This window comes from Oncorhynchus tshawytscha, linkage group LG08 (genome assembly GCF_018296145.1).
Source record: "Oncorhynchus tshawytscha isolate Ot180627B linkage group LG08, Otsh_v2.0, whole genome shotgun sequence".
NCBI classification, from domain to species: domain Eukaryota; kingdom Metazoa; phylum Chordata; class Actinopteri; order Salmoniformes; family Salmonidae; genus Oncorhynchus; species Oncorhynchus tshawytscha.
The window spans coordinates 68,130,961-68,150,653 of NC_056436.1; the positions used below are offsets into that span (position 1 = coordinate 68,130,961).

At 45.6% G+C, this 19,693-nt stretch overlaps 1 protein-coding gene across 2 annotated transcripts in view; it reads left to right on the plus strand.

The window, feature by feature from the left end:
- The window catches only part of LOC112238411 (slit homolog 3 protein), a 442,088-nt gene that overhangs the window by 252,018 nt on the left and 170,377 nt on the right, over positions 1–19,693 (plus strand). For both annotated transcript variants that reach the window (XM_042325880.1, XM_042325879.1), the window contains one exon: positions 2,998–3,069. In XM_042325880.1, coding sequence (XP_042181814.1) covers positions 2,998–3,069 — 72 coding nt within the window. The remainder of the gene's footprint in view (positions 1–2,997; positions 3,070–19,693) is intronic.

Here is a 19,693-nt window from a genome sequence, read left to right on the forward strand (position 1 = left end):
CACGCCACATCTTGGTCCGATCCTTGCTACACCTCTTCAGAGGATGAGGAAGAAATCAGCCGTTACAGTATCCATTAGTTGATTACAGCTGGATACATTATATGTTACAGCTGGTTTGCACTTGGCTAGCTAGGCGTTTTGAAATGTAATCAAAGCCTTGCAACCCACTCAATTACATTTCAATTCAAAGGGTTTTATTGTCATGGGAAACATATGTTTACATTGCCAAAGCAAGTGAAATAGAAATGAAAACAAAAATGAAATAATCATATAAAAAATGAACAGTAAACATTACACTCACAAGTTTTAAAGGAATAGACACATTTCAAATGTCATATTATGGCTATGTACTGTGTTATAAATTAAGCAATAAGGCACGAAATAGTGTGGTATATGGCCATGATATATTGGCCATATACCAAAAACCCTCAAGGTGTCTTATTGCTATTATAAACTGGTTAACAACATCATTAGAAGAGTACAAATAAATGTTTTGTCATAACCGTGGTATATAGTCTGATATAACATGGCTTTCAGCCAATCAGCATTCAGAGCACGGACCACACAATTTATGATGTGCAAATAGTTAAAGTACAAAAGGGAAAATTAATAAACATAAATATGGGTTGTATTTACAATGGTGTTTGTTCTTCACTGGTTGCCTTTATCTTGTGTTCAACAGGTCACAAATCTTGCTGCTGTGATGGCACACTGTGCTATTTCACCCAATAGATATGGGAGTTGATCAAAATTGGATTTGTTTTGGAATTCTTTGTCGGTCTGTGTAATCTGAGGGAAATATTTGTCTCTAATATGGTCATACACATTTGGCAGGAGTTTAGGAAGTGCAGCTCAGCTCTCTCCTCTCCTCTCTCTCGCTCTATCTCTCTATGCTCTCTACTCTCCTACTCTCCTACTCTCGCTACTCTCTCTAATCTCTCTCTCTCTTTCTCTCTCTACTCTCTCTGTCCCCTTTCTCTCTCTTCTTTTCATGTTCCTCAAGGTAGAGGCATCAAACTGCTTGCAACTGATAATACTGCTTATGACTGGGATGATTAAAGACCAGCGTAATTAGATGGAAGGAAATTAATTTTGGGACTGTCATTCCCCACCACCAACACCCATTACACACACACATACTGTACACACACACACACATATACTGTACACACACACATATACTGTACACACACACACAGATACACACACACATACTGTACACACACACACACATATACTGTACACACACACATATACTGTACACACACACACACACACACATACTGTACACACACACACATATACTTTACACACACACATATACTGTACACACACACACACACACACACACACACACATACTGTACACACACATATACTGTACACACACACACACACACACACACACATATACACACACACATATACTGTACACACACACACACACACACACACACACACACACACATACTGTACACACACACACATATACTGTACACACACACACATACTGTACACACACACATATACTGTACACACACACATATACTGAACACACACACACACACACATAGCCTCCTTCCAGTTATACATTGGATTCAAGATGTTTCCTAAAATGGAAACTAGAGGTAAAGGGTCAGAAGTACGACCTAGCTTTGATCACAGTATCACTCCTCCCTAAGGTTTGTCAGGCTTCACCAGTTAGCAAATAATTTCAAATAAAGACAACATGTATCATGAAATTATATTAAGCATGGCTCCAATATGTCATTCTCCTATCTGCATATATAATGCCATAACTTTGCTTGTTTCCATTCTACACAGATGGTTGTTTTCATTGTAAATGTCTCATACCAAATTGTAATGAAATAATGTCCTAGATTATTTCATTTCCTCTCTTGTTGACGCTTTCCAAACGGCTGGTCTCCTCTGCTAAGAGATAACGACCAGTCAGGAAACAGCTGCTTTACTAGATGAGAACCAAGGGAAATAAGAAGAAAACAAAGAGCTTGAAAGCAAAGTAAAGTATCAGGGATTAGGGATAGAGAGAGATAGGGGAAGAGGAGGAGATGGGTAAAGGATATTAGAGAAGAGGAGATATGGTCTTGTTTATATCCCAGAGCAGAAGATGCAGACAGTATCTGTAACAGGTTAAATGTCACAGAAGCTTTTGGAGCCTGGATAAAGGAGCTGGAGAGCGTTCTAGATGTCTGCCCTTTGTATTGCTTGTCTTCCATCCATCTCCTATTTGTTGGGCAGAGAGAGAAGAGAGGGGAGGGGTGGGGAGAAGGGGGGTTGTATGGGGGGGAGACTTGCAAATTAAAGTAAAAGGAAAAGAAAGAAGAGGAAGAAGTGCTCTGAGCGTCTGGGAGTCCAGCATCGTGACCCGGGCTGATTTACGAACCCTCTCCTTTAATGAAATTGTTTCAGTGACAGAGTCGGTAAAAGCTCGTAATGGATTGGCTGCTCTAATGTAATGAAATTACTCCCTTTCTGACAAAAAAAGAAAGAGAAAGGGAGAGGGGGAGAAGATGAGGAGGGAGAAGAAGAGGAGGGGGGAGAAGAGAAGGAGGAGGGATGCAATGTAATTAATAGAGAGCTGACAGACGGGGTGGGCTATAGCCAGCCTCTGTTCACTCTCTTTTGCCCCCCCACTCTCTATTTCTTTCCTCCACTCACGGGGCAGTGTTGAGACGGGGCAGTGTTGAGAGTGAGGTGATAGGCTGCAGCCAGACAGGCCACTTTAGCCAGCTGGTCCTTTCCTTCCCTGGCAGGTTGCGGTGAGGCAGAGGTGAGGGCTGAGATCTGAGTTTGTGCTGTACGCCCACTGGCTAGCCAGTAGCTACCTACCTTCAGCCCCTCCCAGCCACCTCCCTCACCATACTCAGCCACTGGCACTCCTCCTCCTGCAGCCCCCCCCCCCCTCCCTCCCAGTACCCTAAACCCCCACGTCTGCAGACAGACCTTCCGCTGACTCCTGTCTCTCATCCCTCCGCAGGCAACTGGACAGCAACCACATAAGCTGCATCGAAGATGGAGCCTTCCGAGCCCTCCGTGATCTGGAGATACTGTGAGTCCCCCTCCTCCTCATACCCTTCTTCCTCTCCTCTCTTCTGCAGGGACCGATCCTGCTCTTCCCTTTCTTCTCTTCTTTTCTCTATCTCTGTCTCTCTATCTCTCCATCTCTCTCACTATCTGTCTGTTTCTATCTCTCTATCTTAGTCTCTCTCTCTATCTCAATCTCTCTATCTCTCTCTCTCTATATATATATATATCTATCTCTCTATTGCTCTATCTATTTATCTCTCTATCTCTCTCTATATATATATATATATATATATATATATATCTATCTCCCTCTATCTATATCTCTATCTCTCTAAATCTCTACTGTCTCTCTTCTGTTTTGTCACTGTATTTCTCTGTCTTCTGTTCCCTGTGTGTTTTCTGTTGAATGTCTTTGAAGGGTAAAGTGTGTTGGATGTGAAGCTGCAGCAGCGCGGCTTACCTACCTGTGCATGCTGCTAGCGACAGCAGTGATCACCCTCCTGAGGTGTTAGTCCGTCCGCTGTGTGCCTTGTGTTTCTCCGTATCGACTGTGTGACCACCACGGTTTTACACAGGATCATTGTCATTCTGTGCTGCATTGTGACATTAAGCTGCTAGCTAGCGCCTCGCCAGGTGTTGTATTTGTTGGTCACTTTTCCAAGCATCCTCTCTCTGTGCATTGTTGCCTGTTAAAACTGTTTCTGCAGTCATCTACTGTGGTGTAACATATACTATTTCCTCTAGAGAAACAAGAACATTCAGGAAATAGCTTACTTCATTGAATGAGCCACAGGTTTACTGTAGCTTGTGTCTGGCATCGTGCACACAGTGTAAAGCTTTAAACCAGACAGACACTGGTGAGCTGCTGCTGTACTGCATCAAGGTGTCTGAAACTCTTACTGAGGCTAAGGCTGTTTCTGGGGGTCTAATCCAGTCTGGTCTGGTCTGGTCTGGTCTGGTCTGGTCTGGTCTGGTCCAGTCTAGTCTGGTCCAGTCTAGTCTGGTCCAGTCTGGTCTGGTCCGGTCTGGTCCATTCTGATATGGACTGGTCTAGTCTGGTCCGGTCTGGCCCAGTCGAGTCTGGTCTAGACGGGTCTAGTCTGGTCCGGTCTGGCCCAGTTTGGTCTGGTCTGGTCTGTTCCAGTCTGGTCTGGTGCAGTCTGGTCTGGTCCAGTTGAGTCTGGTCTGGACTGGTCTAGTCTGGTCTTGCCTGGTCTGGGTTACAGGGGAGGGAGGTACATGCCCCTGCAGCACCCAGGCGGTGATGTCCTGGTGCAGAGGAGTTCACTGGGGGCACCTCCAGTTCTCCAACCTCCAGACCTCCAGTCTTCCAGCCCTCCAGCCTCCAGCCTCCAGCCTCTGCAAAGGTAAAGCCTTGGGGAGAAGAACTGGAATGAATATGATAGGACAGCACAGGACAGGACAACATAACTGGGGGAGAAAGATAGGGATTTCATTTCCCAGACACCACCCCATCCATCAGCTCATCGGCAGGGCACTAAATGCCATTGTCATCCGCACTGTTAGAGCAGGGAGGCTGTTCATTTTGAGTGTCCTCCTCCCCTTGTCCCAGCCCTGCTTCAGCTGGACTGGCTGTTCATTTTGAGTGTCCTCCTCCCCATGTCCCATCCCTGCCTCAGCTCTTAGAGAAGGTAGTGATGGTTTTATGACCACAGCAAAAAAATGGCATGATGGAGATGAGATGGCGTTAGAGTTGGCTGACCACACCAGGCATAAATGTCAGTGTGTGTGGATTCAGTTTGTATTAGTAATACAGCACTTCCTCCTGCTCGACCACAGCCCATTACAACAGTGTCTATTAGTGGAGAATGTGAAGATGTAAATACATGTTGTTTAAAGGTGCTAATTCCACCAAATGTCCATGCAGCTGAAACATAGATAATTGGACTGGAGCACCAGGAAGGTGCTGTGATAGAAACCCATTATTTTAATTAGGTCATGCTCTCTTGGTAGATTAGGCTTTTTCTTTGAGCAATTTTCTCTCTTTTAATATAAAACAAAGTGTTGAATTGTATGGTGGCGAACCTAACACATTTTCTGAATAGATACGGGAGCTGAATGTGTCTTAATGCACAGGCCTATATCTGTTCCCCAGTGTAACAGTGGTGAATTGAAATTACAATTGGTTCCTGTCCATGGTGCAGAAGATGTCAATTTCTGCTGATAGCCAGAGTATTTGTATGTGTGCTGTCTTGTAGCCTTTGAATTGAACTCATAGATGAGAACCTCTCTATTTCATGCTATATGATCAAAGGGTATCACTGGTACCACTGGTATCACTGGTAACGCTGGTATCACTGGTACAACTGGTATTGCTGGTACCACTGGTATCGCTAGTACCACTGGTATCGCTGGTATCACTGGTAACGCTGGTATCACTGGTACCACTGGTATCACTGGTAACGCTGGTATCACTGGTAACGCTGGTATCACTGGTAACGCTGGTATCACTGGTGTTACTGTGTCACTGGTGTTACTGTATCACTGGTATCACTTTATCACTGGTATCACTTTATCACTGGTATCACTTTATGACTGGTACCTCTGTATCACTGGTATCACTTTATCACTGGTACCTCTGTATCACTGCTATCACTTTATCACTGGTATCACTTTATCACTGGTACCTCTGTATCACTGCTATCACTTTATCACTGGTATCACTTTATCACTGGTACCTCTGTATCACTGGTATCACTTTATCACTGGTACCTCTTTATCACTGGTATCACTTTATCACTGGTACCTCTGTATCACTGGTATCACTTTATCACTGGTACATCTGTATCACTGGTATCACTTTATCACTGGTATCACTTTATCACTGGTACCTCTTTATCACTGGTATCACTTTATCACTGGTATCACTTTATCACTGGTACCACTTTATCACTGGTATCACTTTAGCACTGGTATCACTTTGTCACTGGTATCACTTTGTCACTGGTACCTCTGTATCACTGGTATCACTTTATCACTGCTACCTCTGTATCACTGGTACCACTTTATCACTGGTACCCCTGCATCACTGGTATCACTTTGTCACTGGTACCTCTGTATCACTGGTATCACTTTATCACTGCTACCCCTGTATCACTGGTATCACTTTATCACTGGTATCACTTTATCACTGGTACCACTGTGTCACTGGTATCACTTTATCACTGGTATCACTTTATCACTGGTATCACTTTATCACTGGTACCACTGTGTCACTGGTATCACTTTATCACTGGTACCACTGTGTCACTGGTATCACTTTATCACTGGTATCACTTTATCACTGGTATCACTTTATCACTGGTACCTCTGTATCACTGGTATCACTTTATCACTGGTATCACTTTATCACTGGTATCACTTTATCACTGGTACCTCTGTATCACTGGTATCACTTTATCACTGGTATCACTTTATCACTGGTACCTCTGTATCACTGGTGTCACTTTATCACTGGTACCTCTGTATCACTGGTACCACTGTGTCACTGGTATCACTGCACTAAAATCATACCTTTCTGGGTATCTTTAATGTATTCTTCTATTTGATCAGGCAGGGCAACTATAGGTGTCCTCTACAAGAGCCTCCGGTAAAAGACGGACAAGCAAAGATAATGTATCATTGATGTAACAAACTCTCCGTGACCAGCCGTGTTTGTTCCAGATTCTTCCAGATTGTAAGACCACCGTGTTTTTGATGAATATTGTGGAGAACAACATTGTTGCATATTAGGAAATATGTGTTTTGTCTGGGAAGGGAAAGCACAACAAAGAAAATGGGGAATTTTTATGTACGAAAATGGAAACTGGTTGACCAAATTATTTCCCAGACACAGTCAGATGGACAGCTTTTTATTGAAGCTGTCAATAAAAGTGTTCGTTTTATCAGCTTTCCTTTGTAGTTTGATCTCAACAACATATTGGGACCAAATACCCTTTTAAAAACAGAAATCGGGGTGGTGCACACATTTTATGTTTCTAATCACAATGTTCATTAAACTTGAAATCAAAAAGAAGAACAGCATCTGACATCAGATTTAACAAGTCATTTAAAAGAGTTCATTCCTATTGATGCATAGATGGCTGGCTCACATAGAAAATAACAAATACAAAAGCTTTAGCTTCTTTCTCCTGAGAAGAATGACTTATACAATCACGTCAACTCGATGTTAGATGTTAAGCATTCCCTCAAGTTGCTAATGAATAAGAACTGATTTAGTGGAGGGCACTAACGCTAAATAGGCTTCCATAATGAGTGCAGCTCCGTGACTTCAAATGACTGAATACAGTTTAACGCTTGCCAAGTTACACAAAATAAACGATTGGCTCTTTCTGGTGATGAATTGTAATTTGGATTTAACATAACTGTGGTAATGACTGAACTAATGACTTCAAAGTTATCTCGGACATTTTCTCATGTTGGGCGTGCCTTGCATCTCAATGAGATGGAGAAAGGTCTGGAGCCAGCCGAGCACACTGCATGGTGGGACAACATACAGCCTGGTGGGAGGATGGATGGCTGGGGGGGATAAATGGGTTGAAGGGTTGGATGGCTGGGGGGATAAATGGGTTGAAGGGTTGGATGGCTGGGGGGATAAATGGCTTGAAGGGTTGGATGGGTGGAAGGGATAGATGGGTTGAAGGGTTGGATGGGTGGAAGGGGATGGGTGGACGGGTTAGATGGGTGGGGGATAGATGGGTGGAGGATAGATGGGTGGGGGATAGATGGGTGGAGGGATAGATGGGTGGGGGTTGGATGGGTGGAAGGGTTGGATGGGTGGGGGATAGATGGGTGGGGGATGGGTGGGGTAGAGATGGGTGGGGGATAGATGGGTGGAGGATAGATGGGTGGGGGATAGATGGGTGGAGGATAGATGGGTGGAGGGGATAGATGGGTGGGGGATAGATGGGTGGAAGGGTTGGATGGGTGGACGGGTTGGATGGGTGGGGGATAGATGGGTGGGGGATAGATGGGTGGGGGATAGATGGGTGGAGGATAGATGGGTGGAGGGGATAGATGGGTGGGGGATAGATGGGTGGAGGGGATAGATGGGTGGGGGATAGATGGGTGGGGGATAGATGGGTGGAGGGGATAGATGGGTGGAGGGGATAGATGGGTGGGGGATAGATGGGTGGAGGGGATAGATGGGTGGAGGGGATAGATGGGTGGAGGGGATAGATGGGTGAGGGGATAGATGGGTGGGGGATAGATGGGTGGAGGGGATAGATGGGTGGCGGGGATAGATGGGCTAATGTGCCACTGATTCTTTGATGATTATTCATAGGAGGGTTTCAGCTCTAAGGACATTTGATTATAATAAATTCAGCTTTTTATCTCAAGATCTCCTTGAAGATACTTGTCAAATGTGAGTTGCATCAGGCAGATGAATTCTGTTGTTTTTTTTATCAGATTTTCACATTTGAATAAATCAAAATAGTAGCATTGTATTAGAACACTGATTAAGCAAATGTTCCCCTTAATTTACTGGTGCTAAATTTTATTTTTCATCTTTACTGAGTAAAATGATACTATTGAGAACTAGAAACTATCATGATGAAATATGAACTATAGTATGATATAAATGATAATTGATTGGTAGATTTGGGGGTGGAAAGTTTGTCCCAAACCTAATCAAGGATGAAATGCTCTTTGAGAAGCCAAAGAGCATTTCAAACTTGCCTGCAGGTCATATTTGGAAACCCTCGTGTTCTCACCAGAGTGGTGCATGTCCGTCTTCCATCTTCCCCCCCCCTGCTGCACTCTCCAGAGTGCTGAATATTTTATGACCACTTTTTGTACAGAAATATCTGGCTCTCAATGAACGCTACTCTCTTTATTTTTGTACCGTCCGACCAGGGTCTGTAATTTTTTATGAGTGGAAGTGCAGCTGAGACATTTCCTTGCTACAGTATCTCAAGGTTACTTCCACGTCATCACACATTGATAAGAAGTTTTCACATTACCACGTACGACAGCCCCTCCCCTCATCCATGCCAAACACTCATCTTTCAGTGTGTGCACTCTGCATTTTCCTGACAGGTTGGCCGGGACCTCTTTATTCCAACTAGAGTGAGTTAGTTACTCCATAACTGTCTGAATAGAGACATAGACTCCTTGTGTTAATACTGTGATTTCCCAGGCTTGTCTGATACTGCATTCAGCTTTATTACTGTTATTTTATCAAAAGCATTCTTTCCCTTGGAGGTTACCGATGACCTCTTTAATATGAATAGACTTTAATGATGTTTTGGACCCGCTGGTGAGGGAAAGCACCTCTTTCACACAAAGACCCATGGTACACCAAATGACAGCATCCAGGGGGGCGCACCACTCCCACCGCCCCTCCATCCCCGCCTCGTTGCATATTGCCTTTGGACGTAACCCTGGGTTGTGTATTTGAACTGTTAAAATACATTGTTGGACTTGGTTGTGATGTGACTGGAGATTCAGACTGAATGGAAGCTGTATGGTGAGTGTGTTAGCATGGTTTAGTGGGTGAGGTGGAGGAGTCCTGACACGTTATATGTAGTGTGTTAGCATGGTTTAGTGGGTGAGGTGGAGGAGTCCTGACACGTTATATGTAGTGTGTTAACATGGTTTAGTGGGTGAGGTGGAGGAGTCCTGACACGTTATATGTAGTGTGTTAACATGGTTTAGTGGGTGAGGTGGAGGAGTCCTGACACGTTATATGTAGTGTGTTAACATGGTTTAGTGGGTGAGGTGGAGGAGTCTTGACACGTTATATGTAGTGTGTTAGCATGGTTTAGTGGGTGAGGTGGAGGAGTCCTGACACGTTATATGTAGTGTGTTAGCATGGTTTAGTGGGTGAGGTGGAGGAGTCCTGACACGTTATATGTAGTGTGTTAGCATGGTTTAGTGGGTGAGGTGGAGGAGTCCTGTCACGTTATATGTAGTGTGTTAACATGGTTTAGTGGGTGAGGTGGAGGAGTCCTGACACGTTATATGTAGTGTGTTAGCATGGTTTAGTGGGTGAGGTGGAGGAGTCCTGACACGTTATATGTAGTGTGTTAACATGGTTTAGTGGGTGAGGTGGAGGAGTCTTGACACGTTATATGTAGTGTGTTAGCATGGTTTAGTGGGTGAGGTGGAGGAGTCCTGACACGTTATATGTAGTGTGTTAACATGGTTTAGTGGGTGAGGTGGAGGAGTCTTGACACGTTATATGTAGTGTGTTAACATGGTTTAGTGGGTGAGGTGGAGGAGTCCTGACACGTTATATGTAGTGTGTTAGCATGGTTTAGTGGGTGAGGTGGAGGAGTCCTGACACGTTATATGTAGTGTGTTAACATGGTTTAGTGGGTGAGGTGGAGGAGTCCTGACACGTTATATGTAGTGTGTTAACATGGTTTAGTGGGTGAGGTGGAGGAGTCCTGACACGTTATTGTAGTGTGTTAACATGGTTTAGTGGGTGAGGTGGAGGAGTCCTGTCACGTTATATGTAGTGTGTTAGCATGGTTTAGTGGGTGAGGTGGAGGAGTCCTGACACGTTATATGTAGTGTGTTAGCATGGTTTAGTGGGTGAGGTGGAGGAGTCCTGACACGTTATATGTAGTGTGTTAACATGGTTTAGTGGGTGAGGTGGAGGAGTCCTGACACGTTATATGTAGTGTGTTACATGGTTTAGTGGGTGAGGTGGAGGAGTCCTGACACGTTATATGTAGTGTGTTAACATGGTTTAGTGGGTGAGGTGGAGGAGTCCTGACACGTTATATGTAGTGTGTTAACATGGTTTAGTGGGTGAGGTGGAGGAGTCCTGACACGTTATATGTAGTGTGTTAGCATGGTTTAGTGGGTGAGGTGGAGGAGTCCTGACACGTTATATGTAGTGTGTTAACATGGTTTAGTGGGTGAGGTGGAGGAGTCCTGACACGTTATATGTAGTGTGTTAACATGGTTTAGTGGGTGAGGTGGAGGAGTCCTGACACGTTATATGTAGTGTGTTAACATGGTTTAGTGGGTGAGGTGGAGGAGTCCTGACACGTTATATGTAGTGTGTTAGCATGGTTTAGTGGGTGAGGTGGAGGAGTCCTGACACGTTATATGTAGTGTGTTAACATGGTTTAGTGGGTGAGGTGGAGGAGTCCTGACACGTTATATGTAGTGTGTTAACATGGTTTAGTGGGTGAGGTGGAGGAGTCCTGTCACGTTATATGTAGTGTGTTAACATGGTTTAGTGGGTGAGGTGGAGGAGTCCTGACACGTTATATGTAGTGTGTTAGCATGGTTTAGTGGGTGAGGTGGAGGAGTCCTGACACGTTATATGTAGTGTGTTAACATGGTTTAGTGGGTGAGGTGGAGGAGTCCTGACACGTTATATGTAGTGTGTTAACATGGTTTAGTGGGTGAGGTGGAGGAGTCCTGACACGTTATATGTAGTGTGTTAGCATGGTTTAGTGGGTGAGGTGGAGGAGTCCTGACACGTTATATGTAGTGTGTTAGCATGGTTTAGTGGGTGAGGTGGAGGAGTCCTGACACGTTATATGTAGTGTGTTAGCATGGTTTAGTGGGTGAGGTGGAGGAGTCCTGACACGTTATATGTAGTGTGTTAACATGGTTTAGTGGGTGAGGTGGAGGAGTCCTGACACGTTATATGTAGTGTGTTAACATGGTTTAGTGTGAGGTGGAGGAGTCCTGACACGTTATATGGTGTGAGGTGGAGGAGTCCTGACACGTTATATGTAGTGTGTTAGCATGGTTTAGTGGGTGAGGTGGAGGAGTCCTGACACGTTATATGTAGTTATATGGTTTAGTGGGTGTGGAGGAGTTAGCATGGTTTAGTGGTTTAGTGGGTGAGGTGGAGGAGTCCTGACACGTTATATGTAGTGTGTTAGCATGGTTTAGTGGGTGAGGTGGAGGAGTCCTGACACGTTATATGTAGTGTGTTAGCATGGTTTAGTGGGTGAGGTGGAGGAGTCCTGACACGTTATATGTAGTGTGTTAGCATGGTTTAGTGGGTGAGGTGGAGGAGTCCTGACACGTTATATGTAGTGTGTTAACATGGTTTAGTGGGTGAGGTGGAGGAGTCCTGACACGTTATATGTAGTGTGTTAACATGGTTTAGTGGGTGAGGTGGAGGAGTCCTGACACGTTATATGTAGTGTGTTAACATGGTTTAGTGGGTGAGGTGGAGGAGTCCTGACACGTTATATGTAGTGTGTTAACATGGTTTAGTGGGTGAGGTGGAGGAGTCCTGACACGTTATATGTAGTGTGTTAACATGGTTTAGTGGGTGAGGTGGAGGAGTCCTGACACGTTATATGTAGTGTGTTAACATGGTTTAGTGGGTGAGGTGGAGGAGTCCTGACACGTTATATGTAGTGTGTTAACATGGTTTAGTGGGTGAGGTGGAGGAGTCCTGACACGTTATATGTAGTGTGTTAACATGGTTTAGTGGGTGAGGTGGAGGAGTCCTGACACGTTATATGTAGTGTGTTAACATGGTTTAGTGGGTGAGGTGGAGGAGTCCTGACACGTTATATGTAGTGTGTTAGCATGGTTTAGTGGGTGAGGTGGAGGAGTCCTGACACGTTATATGTAGTGTGTTAACATGGTTTAGTGGGTGAGGTGGAGGAGTCCTGACACGTTATATGTAGTGTGTTAACATGGTTTAGTGGGTGAGGTGGAGGAGTCCTGACACGTTATATGTAGTGTGTTAACATGGTTTAGTGGGTGAGGTGGAGGAGTCCTGACACGTTATATGTAGTGTGTTAACATGGTTTAGTGGGTGAGGTGGAGGAGTCCTGACACGTTATATGTAGTGTGTTAACATGGTTTAGTGGGTGAGGTGGAGGAGTCCTGACACGTTATATGTAGTGTGTTAACATGGTTTAGTGGGTGAGGTGGAGGAGTCCTGACACGTTATATGTAGTGTGTTAGCATGGTTTAGTGGGTGAGGTGGAGGAGTCCTGACACGTTATATGTAGTGTGTTAACATGGTTTAGTGGGTGAGGTGGAGGAGTCCTGACACGTTATATGTAGTGTGTTAACATGGTTTAGTGGGTGAGGTGGAGGAGTCCTGACACGTTATATGTAGTGTGTTAACATGGTTTAGTGGGTGAGGTGGAGGAGTCCTGACACGTTATATGTAGTGTGTTAACATGGTTTAGTGGGTGAGGTGGAGGAGTCCTGACACGTTATTTGTAGTGTGTTAGCATGGTTTAGTGGGTGAGGTGGAGGTGGAGTCCTGACACGTTATATGTAGTGTGTTAGCATGGTTTAGTGGGTGAGGTGGAGGAGTCCTGACACGTTATATGTAGTGTGTTAACATGGTTTAGTGGGTGAGGTGGAGGAGTCCTGACACGTTATATGTAGTGTGTTAACATGGTTTAGTGGGTGAGGTGGAGGAGTCCTGACACGTTATTGTAGTGTGTTAGCATGGTTTAGTGGGTGAGGTGGAGGAGTCCTGACACGTTATATGTAGTGTGTTAACATGGTTTAGTGGGTGAGGTGGAGGAGTCCTGACACGTTATATGTAGTGTGTTAACATGGTTTAGTGGGTGAGGTGGAGGAGTCCTGACACGTTATATGTAGTGTGTTAACATGGTTTAGTGGGTGAGGTGGAGGAGTCCTGACACGTTATATGTAGTGTGTTAACATGGTTTAGTGGGTGAGGTGGAGGAGTCCTGACACGTTATATGTAGTGTGTTAACATGGTTTAGTGGGTGAGGTGGAGGAGTCCTGACACGTTATTTGTAGTGTGTTAACATGGTTTAGTGGGTGAGGTGGAGGAGTCCTGACACGTTATTTGTAGTGTGTTAGCATGGTTTAGTGGGTGAGGTGGAGGAGTCCTGACACGTTATTTGTAGTGTGTTAGCATGGTTTAGTGGGTGAGGTGGAGGAGTCCTGACACGTTATTTGTAGTGTGTTAGCATGGTTTAGTGGGTGAGGTGGAGGAGTCCTGACACGTTATATGTAGTGTGTTAACATGGTTTAGTGGGTGAGGTGGAGGAGTCCTGACACGTTATATGTAGTGTGTTAACATGGTTTAGTGGGTGAGGTGGAGGAGTCCTGACACGTTATATGTAGTGTGTTAACATGGTTTAGTGGGTGAGGTGGAGGAGTCCTGACACGTTATATGTAGTGTGTTAACATGGTTTAGTGGGTTTAGAGGTGGAGGAGTCCTGACACGTTATATGTAGTGTGTTAACATGGTTTAGTGGGTGAGGTGGAGGAGTCCTGACACGTTATTTGTAGTGTGTTAACATGGTTTAGTGGGTGAGGTGGAGGAGTCCTGACACGTTATTTGTAGTGTGTTAACATGGTTTAGTGGGTGAGGTGGAGGAGTCCTGACACGTTATTTGTAGTGTGTTAACATGGTTTAGTGGGTGAGGTGGAGGAGTCCTGACACGTTATATGTAGTGTGTTAGCATGGTTTAGTGGGTGAGGTGGAGGAGTCCTGACACGTTATTTGTAGTGTGTTAACATGGTTTAGTGGGTGAGGTGGAGGAGTCCTGACACGTTATTTGTAGTGTGATACCACAGTTTTGGTTGTGATTTTTTCTTATGTATTTTTTGTAAATTAACCCAGTTAACCCAGCTATTCTGTGCTTTTGGTTTGGCTGGTCTTTACATGCTAGTTAAGTCAGTCAGTTGTACCATTTTGAAGCGAGAGTTGGCGTTTCTAGGGATTGATGTGACCCGACCCAGTCGAGGTCTCCTTGCCCCTCGGCCCGTATCCTCTCTGATCTCGTTGTTGCCTATATCATAAACACTGCTGATGCTTCATCATGATTAATGCTTTTATGCTGCCAGGGAGAGGTATGCCCAGTCATAGCTCACAGAGGAGCATGTAACCCAGAGAGAGAGGGGGAGAAGAGAGAGGGAGAGAGTAGAGATAGGGAGAGAGTAGAGAGAGAGAAGAGAGAGTGGAGAGAGGGGGAGCGAGGGTAGAGAGGGGAGAGACAAAGTAGAGAGAGGGAGAGACTAGAGAGAGAAGAGAGAGGGAGAGAGTGTAGAGAGAGGGAGAGACGAGAAAGGGAGAGAGGGGGAGAGAGAGTAGAGAGAGAGAGGGAGAGAGAAGAGACAGTCAGTGGTTGAGGAATCAGTGTGTATCAGATATTCCATGCATTTTTAAGCACCAGCACCAGTACTGTATGCCTCCCACAGGACACATCAGTCTTTATGTCGCAGTGTGGTCTGATTGAAAGGTTGCCTTCAGCCATTACAACAGTCTTTATGTGTCAAATAACAGGGAGAGATAAATAGAAGAGACAGAGAGAGAGAGAGAGAGAGAGAGACAGAGAGAGAGAGAGAGAGAGAGAGAGAGAGAGAGAGAGAGAGGGAGAGAGAGAGAGAGAGAGAGAGAGAGAGAGAGAGAGAGAGAGAGAGAGAGAGAGAGAGAGAGAGAGAAAAGATACACTGAAACACGGTAAGAGTGGGATGGATTAGAGTAAGAGGTGTTGGGGGGGGGGCTATCATTAGCTCACAAATAGCACTTTTGAGCACAGGAAATTGCCTTGCCACCAGACTCTGCCTTTTGCAATATCACTGGGAGGTTGGGAAGTGTGGCTGAGCCAAAGCAGCGCAGTGGTGGTAGGAAGCAGGAAGTTAGAGGAGTGGAGAGATGGGCTGAGAGAGAAACGACCCCACCGTGTCCCAGCAGAGCCAACCCTCCACACAGCTTAGATTCAATCTGTCCTCATTTAAGCTGTAATGACCTCATCAATGACTCTGTACTCATGTCTCTCTCTTTCTCTCTGTCTGTATGTCCGTCCTACCTGTCCCTCTGGCTGCAACTGAGTACCCTCCATCTGCCACAGAACCTTCACCTGAATCCTCCTCATCTGCTATTTTTCTCATCCCCATCCCCCCTCTCTTGTCTCCCCTCCTCTCCCCCTCCACCATCCTCTCCCCTACTTTCTTCAGGCTCCTCTAGCAGAAGCCATAAAGCATGTCTCTATTGGATAACATCGCTGGGGTTTCAATGTTCAAATGCCAAGTGCCTTACTGTTGTGGTTTTTCTCTCATAAGCCCTCACTTAGACACAAACCACATGGATTTAGAGCTGCAGATCATGTTATTTCTCTGTACAGCCTCTGCAGGTTTATTTCAATTAGCAGGATAACATCGGATTGTGTCTGTGTGCTTTAGCTGAACCCTCCGCACTAAACAGAACAAAGGCAAACAATTAGCTGAACCCTCCGCGCTAAACAGAACAAAGGCAAACAATTAGCTGAACCCTCCGCGCTAAACAGAACAAAGGCAAACAATTAGCTGAACCCTCCGCGCTAAACAGAACAAAGGCAAAATTTAGCTGAACCCTCCGCGCTAAACAGAACAAAGGCAAACAATTAGCTGAACCCTCCGCGCTAAACAGACCAAAGGCAAACAATTAGCTGAACCCTCCTCGCTAAACAGAACAAAGGCAAACAATTAGCTGAACCCTCCGCGCTAAACAGAACAAAGGCAAACAATTAGCTGAACCCTCCGCGCTAAACAGAACAAAGGCAAACAATTAGCTGAACCCTCCTAGCTAAACAGAACAAAGGCAAAATTTAGCTGAACCCTCCGCGCTAAACAGAACAAAGGCAAACAATTAGCTGAACCCTCCACGATAAACAGAACAAAGGCAAACAATTAGCTGAACCCTCCGCGCTAAACAGAACAAAGGCAAAATTTAGCTGAACCCTCCGCGCTAAGCAGAACAAAGGCAAACATTTAGCTGAACCCTCTGCACTAAACAGAACAAAGGCAAACATTTAGCTGGACCCTCCACGCTAAGCAGAACAAAGGCAAACAATTAGCTGAACCCTCCGCGCTAAACAGAACAAAGGCAAACATTTAGCTGAACCCCCCACGCTAAGCAGAAAAAAGGCAAACATTTAGCTGAACACTCCACGCTAAGCAGAACAAAGGCAAACATTTAGCGGAACCCTCCACGCTAAGCAGAACAAAGGCAAAGATTTAGCGGAACCCTCCACGCTAAACAGAACAAAGGCAAACATTTAGCTGAACCCTCTACGCTAAGCAGAACAAAGGCAAACATTTAGCTGAACCCTCCTCGCTAAACAGAACAAAGGCAAACATTTAGCTGAACACTCCGCGCTAAACAGAACAAAGGCAAACATTTAGCGGAACCCTCAGCGCTAAACAGAACAAAGGCAAACATTTAGCGGAACCCTCCGCGCTAAACAGAACAAAGGCAAACATTTATCTGAACCCTCCACGCTAAACAGAACAAAGGCAAACATTTAGCTGAACCCTCCACGATAAACAGAACAAAGGCAAACATTTAGCGGATCCCTCCGCACCAAACAGAACAAAGGCAAACAATTAGCTGAACCCTCCGCACTAAACAGAACAAAGGCAAACATTTAGCTGAACCCTCCGCGCTAAACAGAACAAAGGCAAACATTTAGCGGAACCCCCCACGCTAAGCAGAACAAAGGCAAACATTTAGCTGAACCCTCCTCACTAAACAGAACAAAGGCAAACATTTAGCTTAACCCTCCACGCTAAGCAGAACAAAGGCAAACATTTAGCTGAACCCTCCGCGCTAAACAGAACAAAGGCAAACAATTAGCTGAACCCTCCGCGCTAAACAGAACAAAGGCAAACATTTAGCTGAACCCTCCGCACTAAACAGAACAAAGGCAAACATTTAGCTGAATCCTCCGCGCTAAACAGAACAAAGGCAAACATTTAGCAGAACCCCCCACGCTAAGCAGAAAAAAGGCAAACATTTAGCTGAACCCTCCACGCTAAGCAGAACAAAGGCAAACATTTAGCGGAACCCTCCACGCTAAACAGAACAAAGGCAAACATTTAGCTGAACCCTCTACGCTAAGCAGAACAAAGGCAAACATTTAGCTGAACCCTCCGCTCTAAGCAGAACAAAGGCAAACATTTAGCTGAACCCTCCACGCTAAACAGAACAAAGGCAAACATTTAGCTGAACGCTCACGCTAAACAGAACAAAGGCAAACATTTAGCTGAACCCTCCACGCTAAGCAGAACAAAGGCAAACATTTAGCTGAACCCTCCGCGCTAAGCAGAACAAAGGCAAACATTTAGCTGAACCCTCCGCGCTAAACAGAACAAAGGCAAACATTTAGCTGAACCCTCCGCGCTAAACAGAACAAAGGCAAACATTTAGCTGAACCCTCCACGCTAAACAGAACAAAGGCAAACATTTAGCTGAACCCTCCGCGCTAAGCAGAACAAAGGCAAACATTTAGCTGAACGCTCACGCTAAACAAAACAAAGGCAAACATTTAGCTGAACCCTCCGCACTAAACAGAACAAAGGCAAACATTTAGCTGAACCCTCCGCACTAAACAGAACAAAGGCAAACATTTAGCTGAACCCTCCGAACTAAACAGAACAAAGGCAAACATTTCCAATCGTTTCAGATGGATTCCATCACGCAGCAACAAGTAGATGATGAGTTATGGTGGCCTCATTGGTTTTGACGTCAAAACTCCAGGCTGGTTCATTAAACTCCACGGCTGCCTCCACACTTCTTCTCCCACGGTCTCCAATGCCGCCGCACCTTTGGCTATTGCATTGCCGCCCAGCCTGGTGGTGGTTCCATGTTGGACATGTCACATCTCACAGGAGGGAGGGAAAGAATCTGAGATGATCAGGAGATGAGAGGAGAGCCACACACACAGACGGAACCTGCACATTGCATGGTTTAAACACTCAAGGATTTATTAAAGCACACCCTCTACACACACACACTCCAACACACAAACACACACACCCACAATGTCTATAGTGAGGGCTGAGTTAGGTGATGAAGAGGAAGAGAGAGAGAGATAGAAATCAGCCTCACCAAAGCCCCATCCCTCCCCCTCTCAACCCCATTGTGATGGAGAAATGGCCAGAACCCATGGGAAACCTCTCATTCTCCCGGATATTACAGCGTACCACTCTAACCCCTCTGCCCGTTGAGAGAACAGTCAACGGGGTTGGGAAAAATCTCCTCACCTACTACCTGAAATTGCTCTTTCTCAGATTCACACACACGTGCTCACACACACTCACACACCCACGATGGCAGAGCAGTGTGCTGCTACTCCTGATTACACTGTCATGTTGCATTGCGTGTCTCTCAGGCTTTGATTTCAATCCTCTGTGAGTCTCTGTGATAGAGTCATCTCCGCTGAGCTGTATGCTCTCCTCCAGCCCTTCCCTCCCCTCTCTCCTCTAGCCCTGTCTTACCCACCAGCCTGACCCTCCCCTCTCTCCTCTAGCCCTGTCTTACCCACCAGCCTGACCCTCCTCTCTCTCCTCTAGCCCTGTCTTATCCACCAGTCTGACCCTCCCCTCTCTCCTCTAGCCCTGTCTTACCCACCAGCCTGACCCTCCCCTCTCTCCTCTAGCCCTGTCTTACCCACCAGCCTGACCCTCCCCTCTCTCCTCTAGCCCTGTCTTACCCACCAGCCTGACCCTCCTCTCTCTCCTCTAGCCCTGTCTTATCCACCAGTCTGACCCTCCCCTCTCTCCTCTAGCCCTGTCTTATCCACCAGCCTGACCCTCCTCTCTCTCCTCTAGCCCTGTCTTATCCACCAGTCTGACCCTCCTCTCTCTCCTCTAGCCCTGTCTTACCCACCAGCCTGACCCTCCCCTCTCTCCTCTAGCCCTGTCTTACCCACCAGCCT